At 45.7% G+C, this 26,656-nt stretch overlaps 1 protein-coding gene across 3 annotated transcripts; it reads left to right on the top strand.

Annotated features, from left to right (window-relative positions):
• Positions 1-3,120: 3,120 nt before the first annotated feature.
• Positions 3,121-26,269, top strand: TSKS (testis specific serine kinase substrate; the record flags this gene model as incomplete). 3 transcript variants are annotated; one of them, XM_079116830.1, is made up of 11 exons in its annotated part: positions 3,121-3,290; positions 3,969-4,194; positions 21,208-21,303; positions 21,508-21,591; positions 21,864-21,947; positions 22,533-22,819; positions 23,295-23,489; positions 23,910-24,083; positions 24,718-24,853; positions 25,860-25,984; positions 26,113-26,269. In XM_079116830.1, 11 exons carry the CDS (start codon positions 3,121-3,123, stop codon positions 26,267-26,269), a joined length of 1,734 nt encoding a protein of 577 aa, XP_078972956.1. The 3 variants fall into 3 exon arrangements, with proteins under 3 accessions (XP_078972956.1, XP_078972955.1, XP_078972957.1); XM_079116829.1 differs by having other exon boundaries at positions 21,837-21,947; XM_079116831.1 differs by having other exon boundaries at positions 25,817-25,984; positions 26,113-26,257.
• Positions 26,270-26,656: the final 387 nt, after the last annotated feature.

Below are 26,656 nucleotides of genomic sequence, written 5' to 3'. Positions count from 1 at the left end.
GCAATGAGGCAGACTAAAGAAATTAAAGGGATACAAATAGGAAAAGAGGAACTTAAGCTGTCACTATTTGTGGATGACATGATTCTATATTTAGAGGATCCAAAAACCTCCTCCAGAAAACTTCTAGACCTCATCAATGAATTCCGCAAAATAGCAGGCTATAAAATCAACACGCATAAATCTAAAGCATTTTTATACGCAAGCGACGAAACAGCTGAAAGGGAAATGAGGAAAACAACTCCATTTGCAATAGCCTCAAAAAAAAAAAAATACTTGGGAATCAATCTAACCAAAGAGGTAAAAGATCTCTACAATGAAAACTACAAAACATTGAAGAAAGAAATTAAGAAAGACCTTGGAAGACGGAAAGATCTCCCATGTTCTTGGATAGGCAGAATTAATATTGTCAAAATGGCCATACTACCAAAAGTGCTATACAGATTCAATGCAATTCCAATTAAAATCCCAATGACGTACCTTACAGAAATAGAGCAAGCAATCATGAAATTCATCTGGAAGAATAAGAAACCCAGAATAGCTAAAGCAATCCTTACAGGAAGAATGAAACAGGGGGTATCGCAATACCAGAACTTCAACTATACTACAAAGCAATAGTAACAACAACAGCATGATATTGGCACAAAAATAGACAGGTAGATCAATGGTACAGAATAGAGGACACGGACACAAACCCAAATAAATACAATTTTCTCATACTAGACAAACGTGCCAAAAATATGCAATGGAGAAAAGATAGCATCTTCAACAAATGGTGCTGGGAAAACTGGAAATCCATATGCAACAGAATGAAACTAAACTCCTATCTCTCACCATGCACAAAAATCAACTCACAATGGATCAAGGACCTTGAAATCAGACCAGAGACCCTGCAGATTATAGAAGAAAAAGTAGGTCCAAATCTTCACCTTGTTGGCTTAGGATCAGACTTCCCTAACAGGACTCCCATAGCACAAGAAATAAAAGCAAGAATAAATAACGGGATAGATTCAAACTTAATAGCTTTCTCTCAGCAAAGGAAACTATCAGCAATGCGAAGAGAGAGCCTACAGAGTGGGAGAATATCTTTGCCTCTCATACTTCAGATAGAGCACTAATTTCCAGAATATATAAAGAACTCAAAAAACTCTAACCAAGAATACAAATAACTCAATCAACAAATGGGCTAAGCATATGAACAGACACTTCACAGAAGACGATCTACAAGCAATCAACAAACATATGAAAAAATGTTCACCATCTTTAGTAATAAGAGAAATGCAAATCAAAACTACACTAAGATTCCATCTCACCCCAATTAGAATGGCGATTATCAAGAATACAGCAACAATAGGTGTTGGCGAGGATGTGGGGAAAAAGGTACACTCATACATTGCTGGTGGGGCTGCAAATTAGTGCAGCCACTCTGGAAAGCAGTGTGAAGATTCCTTAGAAAACTTGGAATGGACCCACCATTTAACCCAGCTATCCCACTCCTCAGCCTATACCCAAAGGACTTAAAATCAACATACTACAGAGATACAGCCATATCAGTGTTCATAGCTGCTCAATTCACAATAGCTAGACTGTGGAACCAACCTAGATGTCCTTCAATTGATGAATGGATAAAGAAACTGTGGTATATATGTACAATGGAATATTACTCAAGCTATAAAGAATAATAAAATTATGGCATTTCCAGGCAAATGGATGAAATTGGAGAATATCATGCTAAGTGAGATAAGCCAATCTTAGAAATCCAAAAGAGGAATGATCTCACTGATAAGCAGATGATTACACATAATGGGGGGTGGGAGGGGTGCAAGAATGGAGGAAGGAGGGACTGTATAGAGGGAAAAGAGGGGTGGGAGGGGTGGGGGGGAAGGAAAAAATAACAGAATGAATCAAACATCATTACCCTATGTAAATGTATGATTACGCAAATGGTATGCTGTTACTCCAGGTACAAACAGAAACAACATGTATCCCATTTGTTTACAATAAAAATAAATTAAAAAAAAAAAAAAAAACAAAACTTACGGATATAGCTCTGTAACTCAGTGGTAGAATGCCTGACCAGCATGTATGAGACCCAGGGTTTGAGCCAGGCATGGTGGCACAGGCCTGTAATCCCAGTGGCTCAGGAGGCTGAGGCAGGAGGATTGCAAGTTGAAGGTCAGCCTCAGTAACTTAGTAAGGCCCTGAGCAACTCCATGAGATCCTGACTCTAATAAAATATTAGAAAGGGCTAGAGAGGAGCTGGGGCTGTAGCTCAGTGACAGAGTGCTTGCCTGGCATGTGTGAGGCACTGGGTTTGATCCTTAGCACCACATGTAAATAAACAAATAAAATAAACGCATTCTGTCTATCTACAACTACAAAAAAAATTTTAAAAAGGGGGGATGTGGTTCAGTGGTTAAGCGCCCCTGGGTTCAATTCCCAGTACCGAAAAAGAGAGAGAGAGAGAGACAGAGAGACAGAGAGACAGAGAGACAGAGAGAGAGAGAGAGAGAGAGAGAGAGAGAGGATTTGATCCCTGTGCCACAATAAACGGGGGAGGGCTGTGATTTGGAGGCAGACAGGTAGAGAAAGGCAACACGAGGACATGGGGACCTTCTGCCTGCTGGCGGAGGAGTGACTAAAGCCATCAGAAGTTGGGGAGAGGAGGGAGGCCCGGAGCTGACTCGCCGTGGCCCTCAGAGGGAACCAGCCCTGCCTACACCTGCTGGTCTCCAGACTGGGGGACAGTAAATGTCCGTGCTTCAAGGCACGGGGAATGCGGTACTTTATTCCTGCAGTTTCAGGAAACTGACACAACCCCAGACACTTCAACATGCATGTCATTAACTACAGTTCAGTTCGTTTAGATCCTTTTTTATTAAGTACCATTTTGGACTGGATTGAGGAAATCCAGGTGGTGGAGATCTAGAATCCTGGACCGGAAGAGTTCACTGTGACCCGCTAGGGGACGCCTTGGACATGCACCTGTCCATACTCCCTACCCCCCACCGGGGCCCAGTGGTTGAGTCCTTTATGAGGCAGGTCAGAGGGGACAGGGGACTCTGAGGGTCAGTGGTCAGAGTAAGTGGCGAGTCTCCCCCTGGGAGCAGGCCCTCCAATGCCATGGCGAGCGTGGTCGTGAAGACGATCTGGCAGTCCAAAGAGATCCATGAGGCTGGAGACCCCCCCGCAGGTGTCGAGAATCGCTCCCAGCTGGCCCCTGAGGCTCCCGGGGGGGTGACCAGTCCAGCCAAGGGGATCACGAAGAAAAAGAAAGCCGTGTCGTTCCACGGGTGGGTTTGTTGCTCCCTATCGGGGATGATCCCAATGCCAACACTGCCTCCCATAGAGCAGGAGTCCCACTGTGGATGCTAGAGGAGGAGGGGGTGGAGGAAAAAGGGGAGGCGATGGGGGCAGGCAAGGGGGTAACGAAGGACACATAGAGAAAGGACGGCAGAGAGCACGAAGTAGCGGCTTGAGCCGGGCGCGGTGGCAGTAATCCTGTAATCCCAGGGACTCAGAGAGGCTGAAGCAGGAGGATCGCAAAATTCGAGACCAGCGTCAGCAATTTAGCGAGGCCCTAAGCAACCTAGCGAAACCCTGACCTCAAATTAAAAAAAAGGGCTGGGGATGTGACTCAGTGGTAAAATGCCCCTGGGTTCCATCCCCAGTAAAAAAAAGAAAAAAGAAAAAAAAAAAAAAAAAAAAAAAAAAAAAGAAAGAAAGAAAGTAATGGACCGACGGCGGGGTCGGGGAGGGTCAGGAGAAGAGAGGAGACTAGTGAAGGGTCTGAAGAAAGCAGGTGGTGAGGGCTGGAGAAGAAAAGAAATTGGGCAGCGGGGAAGGGATCCATGAAGGCAGTGGGCGGTGAGGCGGAATCGTAGGGTGAGCAGGCGGTGCAGGCAGGGGCCGGGCGGGCGGCCCCCGGGGGCAGCATCCCCAGTGCCCCCTCTGCCTGCTGCCCTCCCCAGCGTGGAACCCCGGATGTCCCATGAGCCGATGCACTGGTGCCTGAACCTCAAACGGTCCTCCGCCTGCACCAACGTGTCATTGCTCAACCTGGCCGCGGTGGAGCCCACCGACTCCTCGGGGACAGATTCGACCACGGAAGACAGCGGTCCACTGGCGCTGCCCGGGCCCCCCGCCTCCCCCACCACGCCCTGGGCTCCAGATGACCCGGACATCACAGAACTTCTGGTGAGGGGCTCTGGCTGGGGCACACCAACATGCTAACCCTGGTGGGGGGCAAATGCTGAGGAGGGGGAGAGGTGTTCGGAATTTGGACCGAGGCCCAGAGCAACTGCCTCCTTCCTTGACAGCCAGCAGTGAATCAGGGAGTGGTCTTTAGTGCCTTGGGTCACTTTCCAATGTCCCAGGTGAGGCTGGGGTCATAAATAAGAATCACACCAGACCCTGCCCTTAGGGAGCCTCCAGTCTGGTAAGGGTGACAGACACAGACCAGGGTGACATATTCTGTAATGGAGGGGATCCCAGAGAAGGAACCCCAGAACCAGTCGGAAGGTATCAGGGAAAGCGTCCTGGAGGAGGCAGTGCAGAAACAGGGCCTTGACGGATGAATAGGAGTTCTCTGAGGGGTGTCACCTAAGAAGCTGGGTCAAAATGGAGAGGCCAGCAAGTTGCAGGGTAATTTAGGGAATTCCTGTAGCAGCATGGAGGGTTACAACTTAGGCCTTGAACTCCACCTCCCTGTACCCCGCTCCTGGGCCGGGCTTGACTGGCTCTACACAGACACTAAGAATCGCACTTACATAGCACGATCATGGTGGTGCAAATATTTGCTGGCATTTACTGGAGCACTTTCTAGTCTGCGAGCCTCCGTTTCCTCATCTGTAAAATGGAGATGCATGCATTTGTTCTTCCAAGAAATATTTCTTTCTCTCTCTCTCTCTTTTTTTTTTTTTTTGTACCTAGGATTGAACTCAGGGTCACTCGACCACCTAGCCACGTCCCCAGCCCTATTTTGTACTTTATTTAGAAACAGGGTCTTGCTGAGTTGTTTTTGCTGAGGCTGGCTTTGAACTCCTGTAGCAGCCTCCGAAGCCCCTGGGAATACAGGCGTGCGCCACCGCACCCGGCTTCAACAAATATCTCTTAAATGCCTAAGATTTGCTGGGTGAGCCAGATGTGGTGGTGCATGCCTACAATCCCAGTGCCACAGGAGGCTGAGGCAGGTGGATGGCAAGTTTGAGGCCAGGCTGGGCAATTTAGCAAGACCCTCTCTCAAAATGAAAAATAAAAAAAGGCTGGGGATGTAGCTCAGTGGTAAAGTGACCCTGGGGTCAACCCACAGTACCAGAAAAAATGAAAAAAAAAGGCGGGGGGGAGAGGGTCTAGGGATGTGACTCTGTGGTAGAGCACTTGTCTACCAGGCGTGAGGTCCTGGGTTCAATCCCCAGCACATGCACACCGTGCTCGCGCACACGCACACAAGAAAGGAAGGAAGGAACAGAAGAGCTAGGAGCAGAGCAGATCTTGGCGAGGAGGGGGAACCTGAAGTTGGTCCCGATGGCTGGAGTGCAGCATTCGAGAGAGACAGGCTAGAGGGAGGGGTGGGTCGGGCTCTGGCCACACAGACAATGGGGAGCCACTGTGGGTTCCGGGGAGAAGGTGGCTGGGCTGGGCGCGATGCTGAACAAGAATTCTCTCCTTCCCTGAGACTCCTCTGGGACCTGGTGGGTCTGGACCTTTGGAGAGAAGGCAGGGAGCCCAGGGAAGAGGCCAGGCAAGGGTGCTTGGAAGGAGAACAAGGTGGGGACCTGCCCCCCAGACTTCTCCTCCCCCAGCAGCAGTTCTCCTCCTGCCTCCAGAGCCTCTCTGGCTGTACTGCAGCTGTCTGCCTCCCACCAGAGCTATTTCTGAGTCTTGTCCCCTGGTGGCTGGTGACGCCTGAGAAAGAGCCCTGGGCAGCCAGATCAAGGCCTGAGGCAGTGTGAGCTTGCTGTGGGCTGAGGGAGTGCCAACTTCCAGGCGGCTGCAGGTTCCTCCTCCGCAAAATGGAAACCATAAAGACAGCCGCCTCGGGGTTTGGGGTACAGGAAAGAGCAGAGAGAAGGGGAACGAGAGCAGACATCTGCCCCTCTTCCCGGGTCTGAGCTGCTGCGAGAAGGAAAGCTGGAGGTGGTGGGGAGGAGGGCGTGAGAGGGGGACAGAGACCCAGAGAGGGGGCCTGAGTGCCAGAGGCCACGGAGGTGCTGGTGCTGGCGGAGACAGTGAGGAATCCCAGACTGGAGGATGGAACTGGAAGGATGGCTCCCACCTTGGCTACACTCCCCCTGGGACCACAGGACACCACTGAGGAGGCTGCTGTTTGGAAGTTCAGGGTGAATGGATGGCAGAGACTGACAGGGCAGGTTGTCTGACCTCTGCTCAGGGTCTGTTTCGCAATCTGCAGATTTCCCTGTGGCCACTGTGAGGGTCCATGTCACCGAGGCCCCTTGCTGTAAGTCCTGTCCTATTGCTGCGCTTGGCTACCAATCTTTCTTGTCATTGACCCTGTTGCCATCAGGCTGTCATTATTCTGGTTTTATGGGAAAGGTAAATGCAGTAGGCTCCAGGCAGGGAGTTGAAGAGCTGAGAGTCACATAGCGCAGGGGGGCCAAGGAGGAACTTGTCTCTAGGACTCTCGCTCCCCAACACACCATGTGCTTCTCAGCCAAGGAGGCCAGACCTGCCTTCCCCACTCCCTCCCTCCACCCACAGAGCTGCAGCCCATACCCAGGGTCTGCAGCTGCAGAGGTACTGATCTTTCAGGCCAGCCTACGTCCATCCCAAGAGCAGTCGTGCAAAAGGAGCTGTTAGTCGCATCTCCATTCTACTGAGAGGCACAGGGAGGTAAAGCCCCTCCCTGAGGTCGTACAGCCAGTGAGTGGCAGAAACGAGTTGAACTAGGATCTGTTCCCTAGGTTCCCAGAAGAGTTACCCACAGGAATGTTCTGAGTCTTCAGTTTAGAAAGACACTGTGTATTGATCAGCTACTGCTGTGAGACAAAACAAAACAAAACAAAAACCCAAAACATAAAACAACACACCTGGAGTGGTTTAGTTGGGAGGTTCTGGCCCAGGGGTCTGTGGATGTTGCAGTTAAGATTTTGGTCCAGGTGAGAGTCATTGGAAGGTTTGACTGGGGCTGGCGAGATGGTGCCTTCCCCCATGACCCTTGACCCTTGTGAGAGGTTTCAGTTCCTTCCTGTCTTTTGGATGGAGGCCTCACTTCCTCATTGCACAGGTTTCTCCATAGTGGCTGCTTATGACATAAGGCTGTGGTTTCCCCAAGCCAGAGACAGCAAGCAGGATCCACAGTTCCTCTTATAAACTCACCACCTCTTTTAAGTCACACCTCACCACTTTTGCTTGGCTCTGCCTACTAGAACTGAGTCACCTTGTCTGGTCACACTCAGGTGAGGGGAATAAGTCTCCAAAGGAATGTCAAAGAATTTATGATCATACTTTTAAACCACTGTATTTTGTGGGGTTTTGTAGATGCCTTTTATCAAGGTGAAGAAGTTCTCTGCAATTTCTAGTTTGATGAGTATTTTTCCCTATCCAAGCAGGTTGAATTTCATCAAATGCCTTTTCTCCATTGATGCAATCATTTGATCATTACTCTATTAATTTTTTTTTCTTTGTACTGAGGATTGAACCCAGAGATGCTTAACCCCTGAGCCACATCCCAGCCCTTTAAAAAAAATTATTTTGAGACAGGGTCTCACTAAGTTGCTGAGGCTGGCTTTGAACTCATGATCCTCTTACCTCAGCCTCCCCAGCCACTGGTATTACAGGTGTGCACCACCCTGCCTGGCAATACATTGATAGTCATAGATCAAACCAACCTTGCATTCCTGGGATAATTCCCATTCGGTCATGGTGTGTCCTGCCAGAATAGGTTTTCCAGTATTTTGTTGAGGATTATCACAGATATATTAATAAAAAGTACTAGTCCCTGAATTTCTGTTTAAAAAATTTTTAGTTGTAGATGGACACAATATTTATTTATGTGGTGCTGAGGATTGAACCCAGTGCCCCACGCTTGCAAGGCAAGTGCTCTACCGCTGAGGCTGTGCCTCATGTGAATTTCTTTTATGATGTCTTTGAGAAAAATTCTGGTCCCATAAAATGTGTTAGGAATTGCTCCCTCCTTTTTTTTTTTTTTTTTTTTAGCATCAGGAATTGAACCCAGGGGTAGATTTCTTGCTTAGCATTGCCTAGCATGCACAAATTCAGGATTCAGTCCAGTGTCAGGATGACACACATGTGCCACCACACCCAGCATCTCCCTCTTCTCTTTTTTTAAGAGAATTTGTGATGGATGGTTGTTGTGTTTTTTTGTTTTTTTTTTTTTTAAAGATTGGCAGAATTCACTGGTAAGCCATCTGGTCTTGAACTTTTCTTCTTTGGAAGGTTTAAAATCATTTTTATTTACTTATGAGTCTACCCATATTCCCTGGTTCTTCTTGTGTCAGTCTTGGTAGTTGGTGTGCTTCTAGGCGTTTTTTCTATTTTTTTAGTTATCTAATTTGTTGGCACACAATTATTCATCGTATGCCTTATAATCTTCCCCCCCCCCCAAAGTCTGTGGTAATATGTCCCTTCTTCCCTCCTGATTATAGTAATTTGCATCTTCTCTCTTTTCCTGTTAGTCTAGACACTGAAGATTTGTCAATTTTGCTGATTGTTTTCAAGAAACTTTTTTAAAAATTCATTTACAGCTATAAATTTTCCTTAGAGCATTGCTGTTGCTTCATTCCTTAAGTTTTAGCAGGTTGTATTTCATTTTTCTTCATCCCAAACTTTTTTTTTTGGTGGGGGGATCCTGAGATTTAACCCAGGGGTGCTTTACTACTAAGCCACATCCCAGCACCCCCTTTTTAAAAAAATTTTGAGAACAGGGTCTTGCCAAATTGCTTAGGGCCTCACTAAATTGCTGAGGCTGGCCTCAAACTTGTGATCCTCCTGCCTCAGCCTCCCAAGCCTCTGGGATTACAGTCATGCACCACTGCACCCACTGGCTTCATGTTTGTCTTTCGAACATTTGATTATGATATTTCTAGGCACTGTTCCTTTGGTTTGCATTATTTGGAGTTCATTGGCTTCCTGGATGTGTTGATTTCAGCCATTGTGTCTTCACTCTTTCTGCCCCTTCCTCTTCTTCTTCTGGGACTCCTTGACCCATAGTCTCTGGGCCTCTGTTCAGTTTTCTTCATTCTTTTTATGTTCCTCAGACTAGATCATCTCAGTGAACTATGTTCAAGTTTGTTGATTCATTCTTCTGGATATACAAACCTACTACTGAACTTCCTCTTGTGAGTTTGAATTTTTCACGTCAATTATTGTACTTTTGATCCCTGGAATTTCTACTTGGTTTCTTTCATGTGGGAAGTGGGGGAGGAGGGGTTGTGTAATTATGTCACTGTATTTATTGCCAGCCATAGTGGTGCGTATCTGTAATCCCATCTGCTTGGGAGGCTGAGGCAGGAGGATCACAAGTTCAAAGCCAGTCTCAGCATCATAGCAAGGCCCTAAGCAACTTAGCAAGACCCTGTCTCAAAATACATAAATAGGGCTGGGGATGTAGCTCAGTGGGTAAAGCTCTTGGGTTCAGTTTGATCCCTATTATCCCTGCCCAAAAAAATGAATATGTATATATATATATATATATATATATATAGAGAGAGAGAGAGAGAGAGAGAGAGAGAGAGAGAGAGAGAGAGAGAGAGAGAGAGAGAGAGATGGATATATAGGTATAAATATATATGTGTATACATATGTGTGTGTATCACTGTATTTATTTTCCTCTAAGTAATTTTTCTATAGCTTTAATATTTTCCCCTCAAAAAATGATTAGAACTGGGTCACTTGGCCTGTTCTCTTCTTGTCTCCTCTCAGTTCAAAATGTGTGCATCTCTCTTTTTTAAAAAAATGTTTTTTTAGTAGTTGATGGACCTTTATTTTATCTATTTACATGCAGTGCTGAGAATTGAACCCAGACACCACTGGGCCACACCCCCAGAACTTTTTGTTTCACTTGAGACAGGATTTTGCTAAGTTGCTGAGGCTAGCCTTGAACTTGTAATCCTCCTGCCTCAGCCTCTGGAGTCGCTGAGATTACAGGTGTGCGCCACCATGCCAGGCTTCTAGTTGGTTCCTCTTTATGATTTATACCTCTTTAGTGATAAGCTGTGTTTGGTGAGAGGTCATTCTTACATTTTTCTTTAGTGTTTTTGGATATGGCTTCCTTTAGTCCTTTGAAAATATTTCAAATAGCTGACTTAAAGTCTTCAATTGTAAATCCAAATCCAAGCTTCCCCAGGAACAGGTTGTATTGATTGCTTTCTCCTCCAGCCCCCACCCAGTAGATAGGCCATAGCTTCTTATTTCTTTGTGTGAGTCATAGTTTTTCTATTAAAAACTGGACATTTGGTCTGAGGTTGTGGCTCAGTGGCAGAGCGCTTGCCTAGCATGGGTGAGGCCCTGGGTTTGATCCTCAGCACCACATAAAAACAAACAAATAAAGGTTAAATTAAAAAAAAAAAAAAAAAAAAAAAAACAGGACATTTTAAGCATTACGATGTGGCAGCTCTAGAAACAGATTTTCACCCCTCCTAAGGGTTTATTTCGTTAATGCTTATTGTAGTTGCTTTTTTTTGAGGGTAGGACTTGGGATTGAACTCAGGGGCACTCAACCACTGAGCTACATCCCCAGCCCTATTTCATATTTTATTTAGAGACAGGGTCTCACTGAGTTGCTTAGCGCCTTGCTTTTGCTGAGGCTGGTTTCAAACTCTCGATCCTCCTGCTTAAGCCTCCTGAGCCACTGGGATTACCCGCATGTGCCACCACGCCTGGCTGTAGTTGCTTTTATAAATTTACATTTTATTTAATTAATTTGATGTGTGTGTGCATGTGTTTCTGAGGACCAAACCCAGGCCCTCACAGAGGCCAGGCAAGCACTCACCACTGAACCACACGCCCATCCCTAGAGTTGCTTTTTTTTTAAGAGCCTTCTGAACTAATCTGTAATGTCCGTGTTCTCTGACATGTTTGGCACTGTTATCTTAGTTAGCTAATGTTTGGAGAAAGAGTCCCTTAAACGCATGCAATAACAATGGAACCTTCTAGTTTGGCCATGGAGCTCCAAGCCTGTTTCCACAGTTTCCAGCTCTACCTTCGTCTTCACTTCCTGCTTGAGCGGAGATTTCGGGTCAGTCAGGCAAAATCCTTACCTTCTTCTCAGGTTTTCTGAGCATGTACACAGCCCTACACGTGCCCATAGCGCCCCATGTTTCCAAGAACATGTTGGAACACTTCAAATCCCTTGCAGTCATCTCTGTAAGCTGTATTTGTGTATGTGAGTGTGCGTGTGTGCATGTGGTACTAGGGATCGACCCCTGGGTCTTTACCACTGAGTTACACCCCAGCCCTGTTGATTTTTGTTTTGAAACAGGATCTCACTAAGTTGCTGAGGCTGGCCTCAAACTTGCAATCCTCTTGCCTCAGCCTCCCACGTTGGTGAGGGTCACAAGTGTGTGCCACCATGCCTGGCTATAAACGTTTTTGACCAACTTTCCCTCTCCCGCCACAGAGAAGCATGCAATACTCTGCCAAATGCTGTGTTGGGCAAAAGAAAGACATTTTTTGTTTAGGATCTTCTAAGGAGCCACAAGATAGTCATATAATACCTCTTCTTGGGAATAAGGTTTTGAAAGAGCCCTTTTGTATAGGGAGTGTGAGCTATTATTTTCCAAGGTTATTTTTTTTTAATTTAGTTATATATGACAGCAGAATTCATTTTCATTCGTTGTACACAAATGGAGCACAACTTTTCGTTTCTCTGGTTGTACACAATGTAGTTACACCATTCATGTAATCCTACATGTACATAGGGTAATGATGTTTGTCTCATTTTACCATCTTTCCTTCCCTGCGCCCCCTCCCCACCCCTCATTTCCCTCTACACAATCCAACATGCTTCCATTCTTCCCTTACCCCCCACCCTGTTATGTATCAGCATCCTTTTATCAGAGAAAACATTCAACCTTTGGTTTTTTGGGATTGGCCTATTTCACTTAGCATAACATTCTTCAATTCCATCCATTTACCAGTAAATGCCATAATTTTATTCTTCTTTATGGCTGAGTAATATTCCATTGTGCATGTATACCACAGTTTCTTTATCCATTCATCTATTGAATTACATCTAAGTTGGTTCCACAATCTAGCTATTGTGAATTGAGCTGCTATGAACATTGATATGGCTGCATTAATGTAGTATGCTGATTTTAAGTTTTTGGGGTACAAACTGAGGAGCGGGATAGCTGGCTTAAATGGTGGTTCCATTTCAAGTATTTTAAAAAAATTTTTAGATGTTGACAGATTTTTATTTTATTCACTTATTTATATGTGGTGCTGAGAATCAAACCCAGTGCCTCATGCATGCTAGACAAGTGCTCTACCACTGAGCCACAACCCCAGTCCCATTCATTCCAAGTTTTTTGAGGAACTTCATACTGCTTTCCAGAGTGGCTGCACCAATTTGCAATCCCACCAGCAATGTATGAGTGTGCCTTTTTCCCCACATCCTCGCCAACACCTATTGTTGCTTGTATTCTTGATAATAATCATTCTAATTGGAGTGAGATGAAATCTTAGGGTAGTTTTAATTTGCATTTCTCTAATTACTAGAGATGTTGAACACTTTTGTTGAACACTTTTTCCTGTATTTGTTAATTGCCTGTATGTCTTCTTCTGTGAAGTGTCTGTCCAGTTCCTTAACCCATATATTGATTGGGTTATTTGTATTTTTGGTGTAGAGTTTTCTGAGTTCTTTATAGATTCTGGAGGTTAGTGCTCTGTCTGAAGTGCGTGTGGTGAAGATTTTCTCCCACTCTGTAGGCTCTCTCTTCACTTTTTTTTTTTTTTTTTTTTTCGGTGCTGGGGATCAAACCCAGGCCTTGTGCAGGCAAGGCAAGCACTCTACCAACTGAGCTATCTCCCCAGCCCTCTTCACATTGTTAATTGTTTCCTTTGCTGAGAAAAAGCTTTTTAGTTTGAATCCATCTCTTTTATTGATTCTTGCTTTTATTTGTTGTGCTTTGGGAGTCCTGTTAAGGAAATCTGGTCCTAAGCTGACATGATGAAGATTCAGGCCTACTTTTTCTTCTATTTGGTGCAGGGTCTCTGGTCTAATTCCGAGGTCCTTGATCCATTTTGAGTTGAGTTTTGTGCAGGGTAAGAGAGATAGAGGTTTAATTTCATTTTGCGGCATATGAATTTCCAGTTTTCCCAGCACCATTTGTTGAAGATGCTATCTTTTCTCCATTGTATGTTTTTGGCACCTTTGTCTAGTATGAGATAACTGTATTTATGTGGATTTGTCTCTGTGTCCTCTATTCTGTACCATTGGTCTACATGTCTATGTTGGTGCCAATACCATGCCGTTTTTGTTACTGGGGCTTTGTAGTGTAGTTGAAGGTCTGGTGCTGTTATACCTCCTGCATCACTCTTCCTGCTAAGGATTGCTTTATCTATTCTAGGTCTCTTATTCTTCCAAGTGAACTTCTCTGTTTCTATGAGGTATGTCATTGGGATTTTAATTGGGATTGCATTGAATCTGTATAGCACTTTTGGTAGTATGGCCATTTTGACAATATTAATTCTGCCTATCCAAGAACATGGGAGATTCTTCCATCTTCTAAGGTTTTCTTTAATTTCTTTCTTTAGTCTTCTGTAGTTTTCATTGTAGAGTTCTTTCACCTGTTTTGTTAGATTGATTCCCAAATACTTTATTTTATATTTGGAGGCTATTATGAATGGGGTAGTTTTCCTTATTTCTCTTTCAGAGGATTCATCACTTATGAATAGAAATGCATTAGATTTACACATATCAATTTTATATCCTTCTACTTTGCTGAATTCATTTATTAGTTCTAAAAGTTTTCTGGTGGAATTTTTTGGATCCTCTAAATATAGAATCATGTTGTGGGCAAATAGTGATAGTTTTAGTTCTTCTTTTACTATTCATATCCTTTTAATTTCTTTGGTCTGTCTAATTGTTCTCGCTAGAGTTTCAAGGACGATGTTGAATAGAAATGGTGAAAGAGGGCATCCCTGCCTTGTTACAGTTTTTAGGGGGAATGCTTTCAGTTTTTCCCCATTGAGAATGATGTTAACCTTGGGCTTAGCATAGATGGCCTTTACAATGTTGAGGTATGTTTCTACTATCCCTACATTTTCTAGTGTTTTGAGCAAGGAGGGCTGCTGTATTCAAATGTTTTTTTCTGCATCTATTGAAATAATCACATGATTCTTAACTTTAAGTCTATTGATGTGAAGAGTTACACTTATTGATTTCCAGATGTTGAAACAACCTTGCATCCCTGGGATGAAACTCAATTGATCATGGTGCACTATCTTCTTAATATGTTTTGTATATGATTTGGCAGAATTTTGTTAAGAATGTTTACATCTATGTTCATCAGGGATATTGGTCTGAAGATTTCTTTCCTTGCTGTGTCTTTGTCTGCTTTTGGTATCAGGGTGATACTAACTTCATAGAATGAGTTTGGAAGGATTCCCTCCTTTTCTATTTCATGGAATACTTTGAGGAGTATTAATATTAGTTCTTCTTTGAAGGTCTTGTAGAATTTGACTGAGAATTCATCTGGTCCCAGGCTTTTCTTGGTTGGTAGGCTTTTGATGGCTTCTTCTATTTCATTGCTTGAAATTGATTTGTTTCAATTCTGTTTGTCCTCTTGATTCTACTTTGTTGGAGTATAGATTTTCAAAATAGCTTCTAATTATATTTTGTATTTCAGTAGTGTCTATTGTGATATTTCCTTTTTCATCATGAATTTTAGTAATTTGAGTTTTTTCTCTCCTCTTCATTAGTGTGGCTAGGGGTTTATCAATTTTGTTTATTTTTTCAAAGAACCAACTTTCTGTTTTTTCATTTTTCAATTGTTCCTTTTGTTTCAATTTAATTGATTTGATTTCAGCTCTGAAAAAAAGTAGCAGTGTTCTACTACTTTTGATGTTAATCTGTTCTTTTTCTAGGACTTTGAGATGTAATGTTAGGTCATTTATTTGTTGACTTTTTATTCTTTTATTGAATGCACTCCATGCAATGAATTTTCCTCTTACTACTGCTTTCATAGTGTCCCAGAGATTTTGACATGTTGCATCATTGTTTTTGTTTACATCTAAGAATTTTTTTTCTCCTCCCTGATGTCTTCTGCTATCAATGCATCATTCAATAGTGTGCTGTTTAGTCTCCAGGTGTTGGTGTAGTTTCTATTTATTATTTTATCATTGATTTCTAATTTCATTCCATTATGATATGATTGAATACAAGGTAGAATCTCTATTTTTTTGTGTTTGCTAAGAGTTACTTTGTGGCATAACATATGGTCTATATTGGAGAACGATCCATGTGCTGCTGCAAAAAAAGTGTATTCTCTCATTGATGGATGGAGTATATATGTTTGTAAGTCTAAATTATTGATTGTATTATTGAGTTCTATGGTTTCTTTGTTCCGTTTTGTTTGGAAGATCTATCCAGTGGTGAGAGAGGTGTGTTAAAGTCACCCAGTATTATTGCATTGTGGTCTATTTGATTCCTGAAATTGAGAAGGATTTGTTTGACATACATAGATGCTCCATTGTTTGGGCATAAATATTTACAGTTGTTATTTCTCGTTGATTTATGTTTCCCTTAAGCAGTATGAAATGTCCTCCTTTATCTCTTCTGATTAACTTTGACTTGAAGTCCACTTCTGATATGAGGATGGAGACCCCTGTTTTTTACTGAGTCCCCATGTGTGGTTTGTTTTTTTCCATTCTTTCACCTTCAGTCTGTGGATGTCTTTTCCTATGAGACAAGTCTCTTGATGGCAGTATATTGTTGGGTCTTTCTTAAAATCCAGTCTTCCAGTCTAAGTCTTTTGATTCATGAATTTAGGTCTTTAACATTCAGGATTATTATTGAGATATTATTTGCTTTCCTGTTGATATTGCCTTATTTTTGGTTTTTAACTTAAGTTGGTTTCTCCTGTGATTGGCTTTTCCTTTAGTATAGTTCCTCCCTTTGCTGACTTTCATTGTTGTTTTTCATTTCCTCCTCATGGAATATTTGGCTGAGAATGTCCTGTAGTGCAGGCTTTCTATTTGTAAATTCTTTTAACTTTTGTTTATCATGGAAGGATTTTATTTTGTCTTCAAATCTGGAGGTATAGGATTTTGCTGGGTATAGGATTCTTGGTTGGCATCCACATTCTTTCAGAGCTTGAAATATGTTGTTCCAGGCCCTTCTAGCTTTTAGGGTCTGGGCTGAAAAATCTGTGGATGTCCATATTGGTTTCCCTTTATATGTAACCTGATACTTTTCTCTCACAGCCTTTAAATTTCTATCTTTATTTTGTATGTTGAGCATTTTCATTATAATGTGCCTTGGTGTGGATTGGTTGTAATTTTGTACATTTGGTGTTCCATAAGCCTCTTGTATTTGTTTTTCCATTTCATTCTACAACTTTGGGAAATTTTCTGATATTATTTCATTGAATGGGTTGTTTATTCCTTTGGTTTGTATCTCTGAGCCTTCCTCGATCCCAGTAATTCTTAAATTTAATCTTTTCACATTATCCCATAATTCTTGGAGGTTCTGTTCATGATTTCTTATCATCTTTCCTGGGTGGTCAACTTTCTTTCTTTTAATATTTTTTTAGTTCTTGATGGACCTTTATTATTTATTTATTTATATATGATGCTGAGAATTAAGCCCAGTTCCTTATGCATGCTAGGCAAGCGCTCTACCACTGAGCCACATCCCAGCCCAACTTTATTTTCAAGATTAAAAATTTTGTCTTCATTGTCTGAGGCTCTGTCTTCCATGTAATCTAGTCTGTTGGTGATGCTTTCTATTGAGCTTTGAATTTGGTTTATTATTTCCTTCACTTTAAGGATTTATGTTCCCCTCCCCCGCCCCAGAATCTGTATCTCTTTATTGAAATGATCTTTTGCTTCTTGCAGTTGCTCTTTTAATTGTTTATTGAAGTGATCATTCATTGCCTTCATTTGCTCTCTTATATCATCCTTTACTTCATGGAACCTTTTAGTTATGTTCATTTTGAACTCCTTTTCTGACATTTCTGTCAGTGGATTCTATTACTATAGCATCTTGGCTTGTTTGGGGTGTTTTCTTCCCTTGTTTTTTCATGTTATTTGTGTATCTTCCCCTCTAGCAGTGTGGATCCGAGGTATTAGTTTCCCCCCCATAGGTTTATAGTGGCCCTGCAGGTTTCCAATGCTTCGCCTTTAAGGAGGAGATCAATATTAACAGGACCCAATACAAACAGCATGCACCCTTAAACCAAATAGCCCCCTTTACAATGTTAACAGTATTATTTTAATAAACAGAGATTTTGAGTTCAATTATTATCTACAGCATAAACAATAGGTTTGCAATAGGTCTACAATTTCTAATGGTGAACAAAGAAGATGGGGAGGGGTGTAGGACCTAATGTTAATGAGGTAAGAAGTGGGAATATAGAGGTACTAGATCATAGGATGAGTGAAAGCGGAATCAAAAGAAGTTGGTTGTTAGCATGAGAAAAGGGAGAAAGAGACTCCGAGGAAATAGGTAAATAAGAGGAAAGTAGAGAAAGTGATAAAAATAAAAAAATAAAATAAAATAAAAAATAAAAAGAAGAAAAAAATCTACAACAAAACCGTAATATGCTATTCAAACCTCTCAGTCTTTAGTAGCCTGATGCATGAAAGGTACTTGATAATGAGACTCTAGTCTCCAGCAGGAGTCCCAGGATGGGACCTGCCCCAACTAAAGATGGCGGCATCTCCATCGGGGATGATCCATGATGTCAGCAGAGGCATTCCAAAGCCTTGGTAGGTGGGGAGCCGCAGTGCTGTGTGGGACACTGGAGATCCACACAGGGCTGGGCCTGGGCGGGCTGGCATTCCCAAGGTTATTTTTGAGCTAGGGTCTAAGGTAAATTTAAACTCCATAAAACTTGCTGTTTTCATCAAGAGTCATTACTTTTTTTTGAATAAATGCTCAAGTTGTGACAAACCTTTGGTTAATTTCCAGAGCACTGATTCTTATGGGGTTTTCCCAGTTTTTTTTCATTCTTTCAATGAAGATGTGGAATTTTGTAGCTTCTTCTAGGCCATCTTGCTGACATCACATTAACACAATGTTTCTTATTACACTTGCTCTCCAGAGCAATGTATTGTCTTCCCCATCTCACAAGGGAAAAACTTGTTCTCACTTTCTCTCCAAGTGTGGAAGAAACCAAAATAACTAGTTTAAGCAAGACAGCTTTTTTGGAAGTGGGGAGGGTATTGGGATTGAACCTAATAGTGCTTAACTACTGTGCCACATTCCCAGCCCTTTTTTGTTTTTTATTTTGAGACAGGGTCTCACTAAGTTGTTCAGGGCCTCACTGAGTTGCTGAGGCTGGCCTTGAACTTGAGATCCTCCTACCTCAGCCTCCCAAGCCCCTGGGATAACAGGCATGTGCTGCTGCACTCTGCAAGACAGTTTATTTTGATATAAGAGTTTCAGCAAGTCCAACTGCATTGTTCTTCAGATGCAGCAAGTCACCACCAGCTCCTGTGTCCTGGTTGTTCAGTCACTTCTAGACTGCAGTTCTCATCACCACCTTCCAGCCATTTAGGAAAAAAGGGGGGAAAAAACATGCCTAGCCTTGGGCACAGTAGACAGCACCCACATCAAGTTCACTTACTCCCACTGGTGGAATTGTTCACAGGGCCATACCTGGCTGTGAGGGGACTCTGGGATTTCTACTTATGACTCAGCAGTTCAATTCACAATAGCTAAACTATGAACCAACCTAGGTGCCCTTCAACTGATGAATGTATAAAGAAACTGTGGTACATATACACAATGGAGTATTACTTAGCCTTAAAGAAGAATGAAATTATGGCATTTGCAGGTAAATGGATGGAACTGGAGAATATCATGCTAAGTGAAATAAGCCAATCCCCCAAAACCAAAGGCTGAATGTTTTCTCTGATGAGTGGATGCTGATCCACAGTGAGGTGTTGGTGGGGGAAGAATGAAAGAACTTTGGATTATGCAGAGGGGGAGTGAGGGGAGGGGTGGGGTGGTGGGGATGGGAAGGATGGTAGAATGAGACAGACATTATTACCTTGTATACATGTATGATTACACTACTGGTGTGACTCAGCACCATGTACAGCCAGGGGAACGAGAAGTTAAGTTCCATTTGTGTACAGTGTGTCAAAACACATTCTACTGTCAGGTATAACTAATTAGAACAAATTTTAAAAATTTTTTTAAAAGAATATAATTATAGCCCAGGCATGGTAGCTGAGACAGGAGGATCGCAAGTTCAAGGCCAGCTTCAGCAACTTAGCAAGGCCCTAAACAACTTAGTAAGATCCTGTTTCAAAATAAAAAATAAAAGTGGTGGGGATATAACACAGTGGTAAATTGCCCCTGGATTAAATCCATAGTACCAAAAAAAAAAAAAAAAAGACAAAATGCAGTGATTAATTTACAAATTTGACTGTTGTAACAAAAAGACAAAATTACTCAGTTTGCACAAGACAGAAGAAGCTGTCTGACCTATAAAAGTCTTTGCAGGTGTTAGAATGGAGTGGGTAGCTTCAGTGTGGAGGATTCGGGCACTGGGCCTCCATCTGCTGGTCCAAGACAGCTGTCAGCTTTGCATCCCAGACAGTGAAAAGAGAGAAAGGGAGACGTTTTTACTCCTTCACCCACGTTCCATGGACCAGAACTTAACCCCTTGGCCACACTTAGTTACAAGGGAGCCTGGGAAGTGTAGTCTCTGACTGGCAATCCTGTGTGACCCTAAGGCTTCTATGGGAAGAATAGAGCCTGCCACATGTCTCCTCCTTGGAACCATAGATTGGCAGAGGTCACAAAGCATTTTATGGTGATATAAAGTACTGATGGCATGCGTCTATAGTCTCAGCTGCTCAGGAGGCTGAGGGAGGAGGAGCACAAATTCAAAGCCAGCTTTAGCAACTTAGTGAGATCCTGTCTGAAAATAAAATATAAAAAAGGGACTGGGGATGTGGCTCAGTGATCAAACAAACATCTTTGAGTTCAATTCATAGTATCCTCCTTCCCCAAATAAAAAGGACTGGAGATGTCACTTAATGGTAGAGCACCTCTGGGTTCAATCCCAAGTATCACAAAATTTTTAAGAAATAAATGATCAGAGGCCACATGGTGTCATGGTTTAAAACGAAGTTTCGGAGTTTAAATTAAGGTCACCTAATGTGTTGTGTAGCTGGGAGTACAAGGAATGTCACCTGTCCAAGACCCACAAAGTGGGCTGTAGAACCTCACAGGATGTGGTTGTGAAGAATAAAATATGTGTGAATGCTTGGCTGGTGGAGAGTAGTGCTCATAATCTGAAAAGTTCTTGGAGATAATGTCAGAACATGTGGGTTTTGTTTGTATTTTGGGGTACTGGTGATTAAACTCAGGGGCACTTGGCCACTGAGCCACATCCTCAGCCCTATTTTGTATTTTATTTAGAGACAGGATCTCACTGAGTTGCTTAGCCCCTTGCTAAGCTGCTGAGGCTTGCCTTGTATGTGCCATCCTTCTGCCTCAGCCTCCCGAGCCGCTGGGATTACAGGCATGGCCACCACACCCTGGCCAAGCATGTATTTTAACAGTGTGTTTTTCCTGGTGTGGTGGCGCATGCATGCCTGTCATTCCAGCTACTTGAGAGACTGAGGCAGAAGGATCATTAAGTTTGAGGCCAGCCTCGGCAAATTAGTGAGACCCTATCTCAAAATAAAATTTACAGAAAGGTCTGGGGATCAATCCCCAGTATACACACACACACACACACACACACTCACACTCTCTCGCGTGCACGCACACACATGTCTCTTTTTGTATTGACCCCAAGGGTATCAATTTCCTTCCCCTACCTGTCTTAGCAACCTATCCTTGCCCCTCACTCCTCCTTCAATCCTACTCATTCTTCTCCCAGTATACCATGAAGAAATTAGTCCACACTTGCGTTTACCAAACAGGCAGACTAAGGATCCAAGAAGTGCCATCCCTGTCCTAAGCCACACATTGTTCCAGGGCAAAATCGGTGTAAACAGAGCCTCTGCATCCCCCCTAAACCACTCTCTCCCATTCTTCCCTAGAGTGGGGTCAATAGTGGATTGGTCCGGGCCAAAGACTCTATCACCAGTTTGAAGGAAAAGACCACCCGGGTTAATCAGCACGTGCAGACCCTGCAGGTATGAGAACGTCCCCTTCCTCAAGACCTCTTCCTCCAGGGCCAAGCTCCCCTCTTAGATACAGGCTATTTCCTACCCAGTGCAGACGTAGCCCAGTTGGGAAGCTTGAGACTCAGGAGAGAAAGGGGCATTCCTAAGCCCAGATCTCCCTTCCCTGGGCTGTCCCGTTGCCCTTGGTAACCCTTCTTCTCTTTCCTGCTCCAGAGCGAGTGTTCGGTGCTGAGCGAGAATCTAGAGAGAAGGCGTCAAGAGGCTGAAGAGTTGGAAGGGTACTGTAGTCAACTCAAGGTGAGCCAGGAGGGGCAGGAGTGGGGTGAGAAGAGGGTGGGAGGAAGAGGGGAGGAATGGAGTGCTAGACGCCAGAGAGAAGGGAGGAGGCGAGTAGCAGCCTAGCGCAGATCTGGCGAGGCCATAAGCCAGTCCTTTGGCCAAGGGAACAGGACGAGTAAGTGGGTGTGTTCTGCCTGTGGGATGGAGCCTGCTTGGAAATAGCCAGCCTAAGGGTAGGGAGCGGAACTGGAATGGGAAGGCAGGGCCCCCGCCCTGGTGTCCTGACCCAGGAGAACTGCCGGAAGGTGACCCGGTCGGTGGAAGATGCTGAAATCAAAACCAACGTCTTGAAGCAGAACTCCGCCCTATTGGAGGTAAAGGGGTCCCGGGATTTGTGGGAGGATTGGACACTTGAGGGACTTGGGGGACACTGCAGGTGGGAGTTCCTGTCCTGCTGCCACCACCACCATGACTCTGCTCCTGCCTTCATGGTCGCACTTAGAATCTACTAATAAGGGGGATTGGAAGAAGGCTTCCACACGCAGAATGGGGCCTCCGATCCCAGAGAGAGAGACTTCAGCTGGACTTTGAGTGAGAATGCCGGTCCTGCTTATATGCTCGCTTATTTTCCAACAAAATATTGAAAAAGTTTCTGTCGTTCTTCCTAAGTGCCAGGGGCTGGTCTCTGACTCATAAGAGAGCTGGAGTCGGGGTGGATGGCTGGATGGAGTCATTGAGGCAGGCTAGGGGAGTTTCTGGATTGGACTTCAAATGGTACATTCCCTCCCTAATGACAGCAAGAATGTTCCTAATGACATTTAGACTTCAAGCAGTACTTCCCAATATTCTATCCAGACTCACTTACTTTCCAGTCTCTGATTACTGGGGTGGATTTGGGGGTGGAGGTGGTGGTAGGAAGAGAGGGGTTGGACACCGTGACCCGCTCTCTCTCGGCCCAGGAGAAGCTGAGATACCTGCAGCAGCAATTGCAGGATGAGACGCCGCGGAGGCAGGAGGCCGAGCTACAGGAGCTGGAGCAGAAGCTGGAGGCCGGCCTCTCCCGGCACGGCCTGGGCTCTGCCGCTCCGAACCAGGGCTGCTCCGGCCCGCCGGGGAGTCCTGAAGAACCTCCTCGGCTGCGCGGCCTGGGCCCCGGCGGCTGGGGAACCGGGTCCCGGGCAGGGGAGAGCCCCTACGGGAGCGATCAGGAGCTGCAGAAGGTGTCCGCCGGTCTCGAGGAGTTGAGGTGGGCGGGGCCTAGGGGTGTCACTGCGAGGGGCTACGTGGGCGGGGCCTTGCTGGCGCTCAAAGGTCTTGTGGGCGGGGCCTAAGCAGGGTCTCTAAAGTGTTCTAGGGGCTGGGACCTGGACGCGCTGAACTTCAAAGAACTAATTTAGGGTTGGTAGACTGGAGGTGCCTGAAACCGAGGGGGGCGGGGCTTGAGTAGGGCGGGTCCCGCGGTGGCCAAGCCGAGTGGGCAGGGGAGAGAGGAGAGGTGCCCTGAAGAGATGGTGTCTGGAGGCGCAGAGGTGGAGATTGGCGACCTGACAGGGAAGGCGCAGCATAACTGACAAGGCAGAATTCTGAAAGACATGAGCAGATTTCAACAAATGGATGGCACAGGGGAGTTTGGGGACCGGCTGGGTTTGGACTCCCCCGTGAGGTCGAGGGCAACGTGACCAAACCTAGTCCTCACCTATACTCTCCCTCTGCCCCTCTAGGAGGGAGGTGTCCTCGCTGACTGCACGGTGGCATCAGGAGGAGGGGGCGGTGCAGGAGGCCCTGCGGCTGCTAGGGGGCCTGGGCGGCAGGCTCGACGGCTTCCTGGGCCAGTGGGAGCGGGCGCAACGCGAACAAGCTCAGACCGCCCGGGGCTTGCAGGAGCTTCGAGGTCGGGCGGACGAACTGTGCACCATGTGAGGGCTGGGGCCGGTGCGTGGGTGGGGCTGAGCCACCCGAGGGCGGAGTCTTGAGGGGAAAAGGGTGGGCCAATGGGCGGGGTCTGAGCGTTCCAGATCATATACAGCCGCTGGGAAGTGCCAATTAGATAGCAGGAAGAGGCATATCATACATACTAACGACGGTGGAGCCAATTAGAGAAGGGGTGTGTTCCATACCCTAAAAAGATAAGGAGTGGACACCAGGGATCAGGGAAAGTCAATTAGAACAGGGCGAAGGCAGTCCAGATGTTAAAATACAAAAGGAGAAGCCAACCGAGCAGAGAGGGGTGGGCAGGACAGAGTATTGAAGACTAGATGGAGACTCAGGTGCTGGACCAAGAGTGGATGAAGTCTTGCCCAGACGACCTCGCAGCACTGGTTACGCTCATGCCTCAGGGTGGAGCGGTCAGCAGTGTCTGTGGCTTCACTGAGGAGCGAACTGGAGGGGCTGGGCCCAGTGAAACCGATTCTGGAGGAGCTGGGGAGGCAATTTCAGAACCCCCGAAGAGGACCTGACCACTCAATGAGCCTGGATCGGTCCACGCAAGGTTCCTGTGCTCGCTGTGCCAGGTATGGAGGTGGGGCCAGCTTCCTGTTGCGTTCTGAGCCCCATTGAGAATAGCGCATTGAAAGAGACGGGGTGTTAGCGAAGGGAAGGGGGTGTTCATTGTGGGAGACAATGCGTTGCAGGACCGGTCAGTCACGCTGAGTAATGGGAACTACATTTCTTACCTTCGCACAAGGTAACTACAGTTAGTGTCTTGATATATTTGGAGCATCATGTATGTCCAGTGTATTGTGGGAAGGTTGGGATGTGGTACATGGTACGAAGCAGGATTTCTCAGTGCATCGTGCAGAAAGTGAGACTTCTATGTGTGGCGGGGAATAAAGGATACCACACTGGGTTCGTCGTGGGAAGGGGGCGCATTCCTTGAACAACTTGAGATCAATTGTAACTTGTGCACTAGAGGAAATGTGAGTTCTTGGTGGCTTTTGGAAAGCAAGGGCTAATGGTGCCCTTCAGGAGTATGAACCAAAGGACACCTGATACACCATGGGGTATCCCCAAGTGCGGTTGGAAGGTTGTATGGGTGCATAATGGAAATGGGGCCAGATGGAGCCTGGGAAGGCGTCCATGAGGCATCCTGAGGATGGAGTCGGTACTGGGCCTCTTTTATCTGGTGACCACTCTTCCCTCCCCCAGCCAGGGGCAGCAGTTGTCTTCCGAGTCCCTGCAGCATCTGCTGGAGCGAGCACTGACACCGCTGGTGGACGAGGTGAAGCAGAGGGGCCTGGCTCCTGCTTGTCCCAGCTGCCAGAGGCTACACAAGAAGATTCTGGTACCAGGGACCATGCCCCACTTTACTTTTCTGTCAGGGCAGGGGGCATGGAGTCCTGGGCATGAGGGTACTGCTGGTGTGTGACCAGAAGGGAAGGGCTGAGCTGTGGGCAGCAGTTACTGGGGATGGACTCATTCTAATGCATAGGCAGAGGGGCAAGCAGCCTGGTGGTTTGAGTCATAGGCCAGTCATTCTGGAAACTTTGGCTATAGATTTGGGTCCCAGGCATGACGGGACAGTGCATCTGGTGTAATGGGGGACCCAGGAGGCAGATACCAGTCTAAAGGTTCATGGGACATCAGCCTGATTTTCTGCAGACCTTCAAATAGGCAGTGCGTTATGTAGGATCAATGAGGCCAGACAGGGAACCCAGTGACTTTTGGTTACCATGAGCTACTGTATCATGGGAAATGGAACCACACCTCTTACTGGGGCAGCATACTGAAGCCAAATAACTGCTGAAACTTGAGTCCTGGTGCATTGTGGGACATGGAGATCTGCTGTATTACGGAACATTGACTTCCTGGATGATAGGCAGCATGGGATTTGATGTGGTAGTGAAACAGGACAAATACACGGGAGGACTTGGGCTCAGTGCACTGTGGGATATAGAGAACTAGACTACTAAGGGACATTCTTGTAAGAGACTCTGGTCTTGTGGATGAGGAGACATGGGTTCTTGTGGGATGTGGAAGGTCACCACATGATGGGATACTGTGCACATACACATCAAATATAGGAAAGTTCATGGGTATTGCCCGACAACGTCTTAGATGTGACTTGGTGCTTGCTGAGACATAGGCCAATGCATCAGGGGACAGACACAGGTTTAGGGTACCCAGTATGTGGGAAGCCACGGTCAGACTCAGGCTCAAGGCATGATGGGACACCTGGGGGAGGAATTTGGGCCCCATGGGACCCTGCCCCTTGCCCTCCGCGATCCAGCTCCCCCTCCACCCCCAGCCCAGTACAGCAAGCCCAGCGGCGCCTACACTCCTCTCCCCAGGAGCTGGAGCGCCAGGCCTTGGCCAAACACGTCAGGGCAGAGGCCCTGAGCTCCACCCTTCGGCTGGCCCAAGACGAGGCCCTGCGGGCCAAGAACCTGCTGCTGACGGACAAGATGAAGCCGGAGTGAGGAAGGAGGCTGAGGGCATGGGAGGAGGGTGAGGCCTTGGGGAAAGGACTGAACCCCTCCTTACCATCCGACACTCCAACACCCAGCCACACCAGCACCGACTCCCCACTGGCTGTCCTTACAGGGAGAAGGTAGCCACTCTGGACTATCTACACCTGAAGATGTGCTCCCTCCACGATCAGCTCAGCAACCTGCCACTTGAGGGGTCCACGGGGACAATGGGGGGAGGAAGTAGTGGGGGGACTCCCCCAAAACGTGGGGGTCCAGCCCCTGAGCAATAAATGGCCTCTCATGCTGGCATGAATTCTGTCTCCTTTTTGGCATTAGAAAGAGGAGTAATGAACTGTGCACATGTGTCACCCTCTGTGCCCACTGTGATTCATCGAATCCTCAGCCAACACAGCGTCTTGGTTCCCAGGGAGGTGCTAGTGATGGTGCTGTTCTTGGAGGAGGAGGTGGGTTAGACAGACCATTCCGTGGTGCAGTTTGGGCCTGTCAGGCCTACATTTTTAAGGGCAATTTTTACTAGATAATTATAGATAATTATAATTAAGATAACATGCATGTATTATCTCACACAGTTTCTGGGGGTCAGAAATCCAAGGGTGGCTTAGCTGGGTGGCTCTGACTCAGGATCCTCACCAGGCTGCCGTCAGGATGTTAGCCAC

Source organism: Sciurus vulgaris, assembly GCF_902686455.1.
Source record: "Sciurus vulgaris genome assembly, chromosome: 17".
Classification (NCBI taxonomy): Eukaryota; Metazoa; Chordata; class Mammalia; order Rodentia; family Sciuridae; genus Sciurus; species Sciurus vulgaris.
This window is presented reverse-complemented; position numbering and strand designations above follow the sequence as displayed.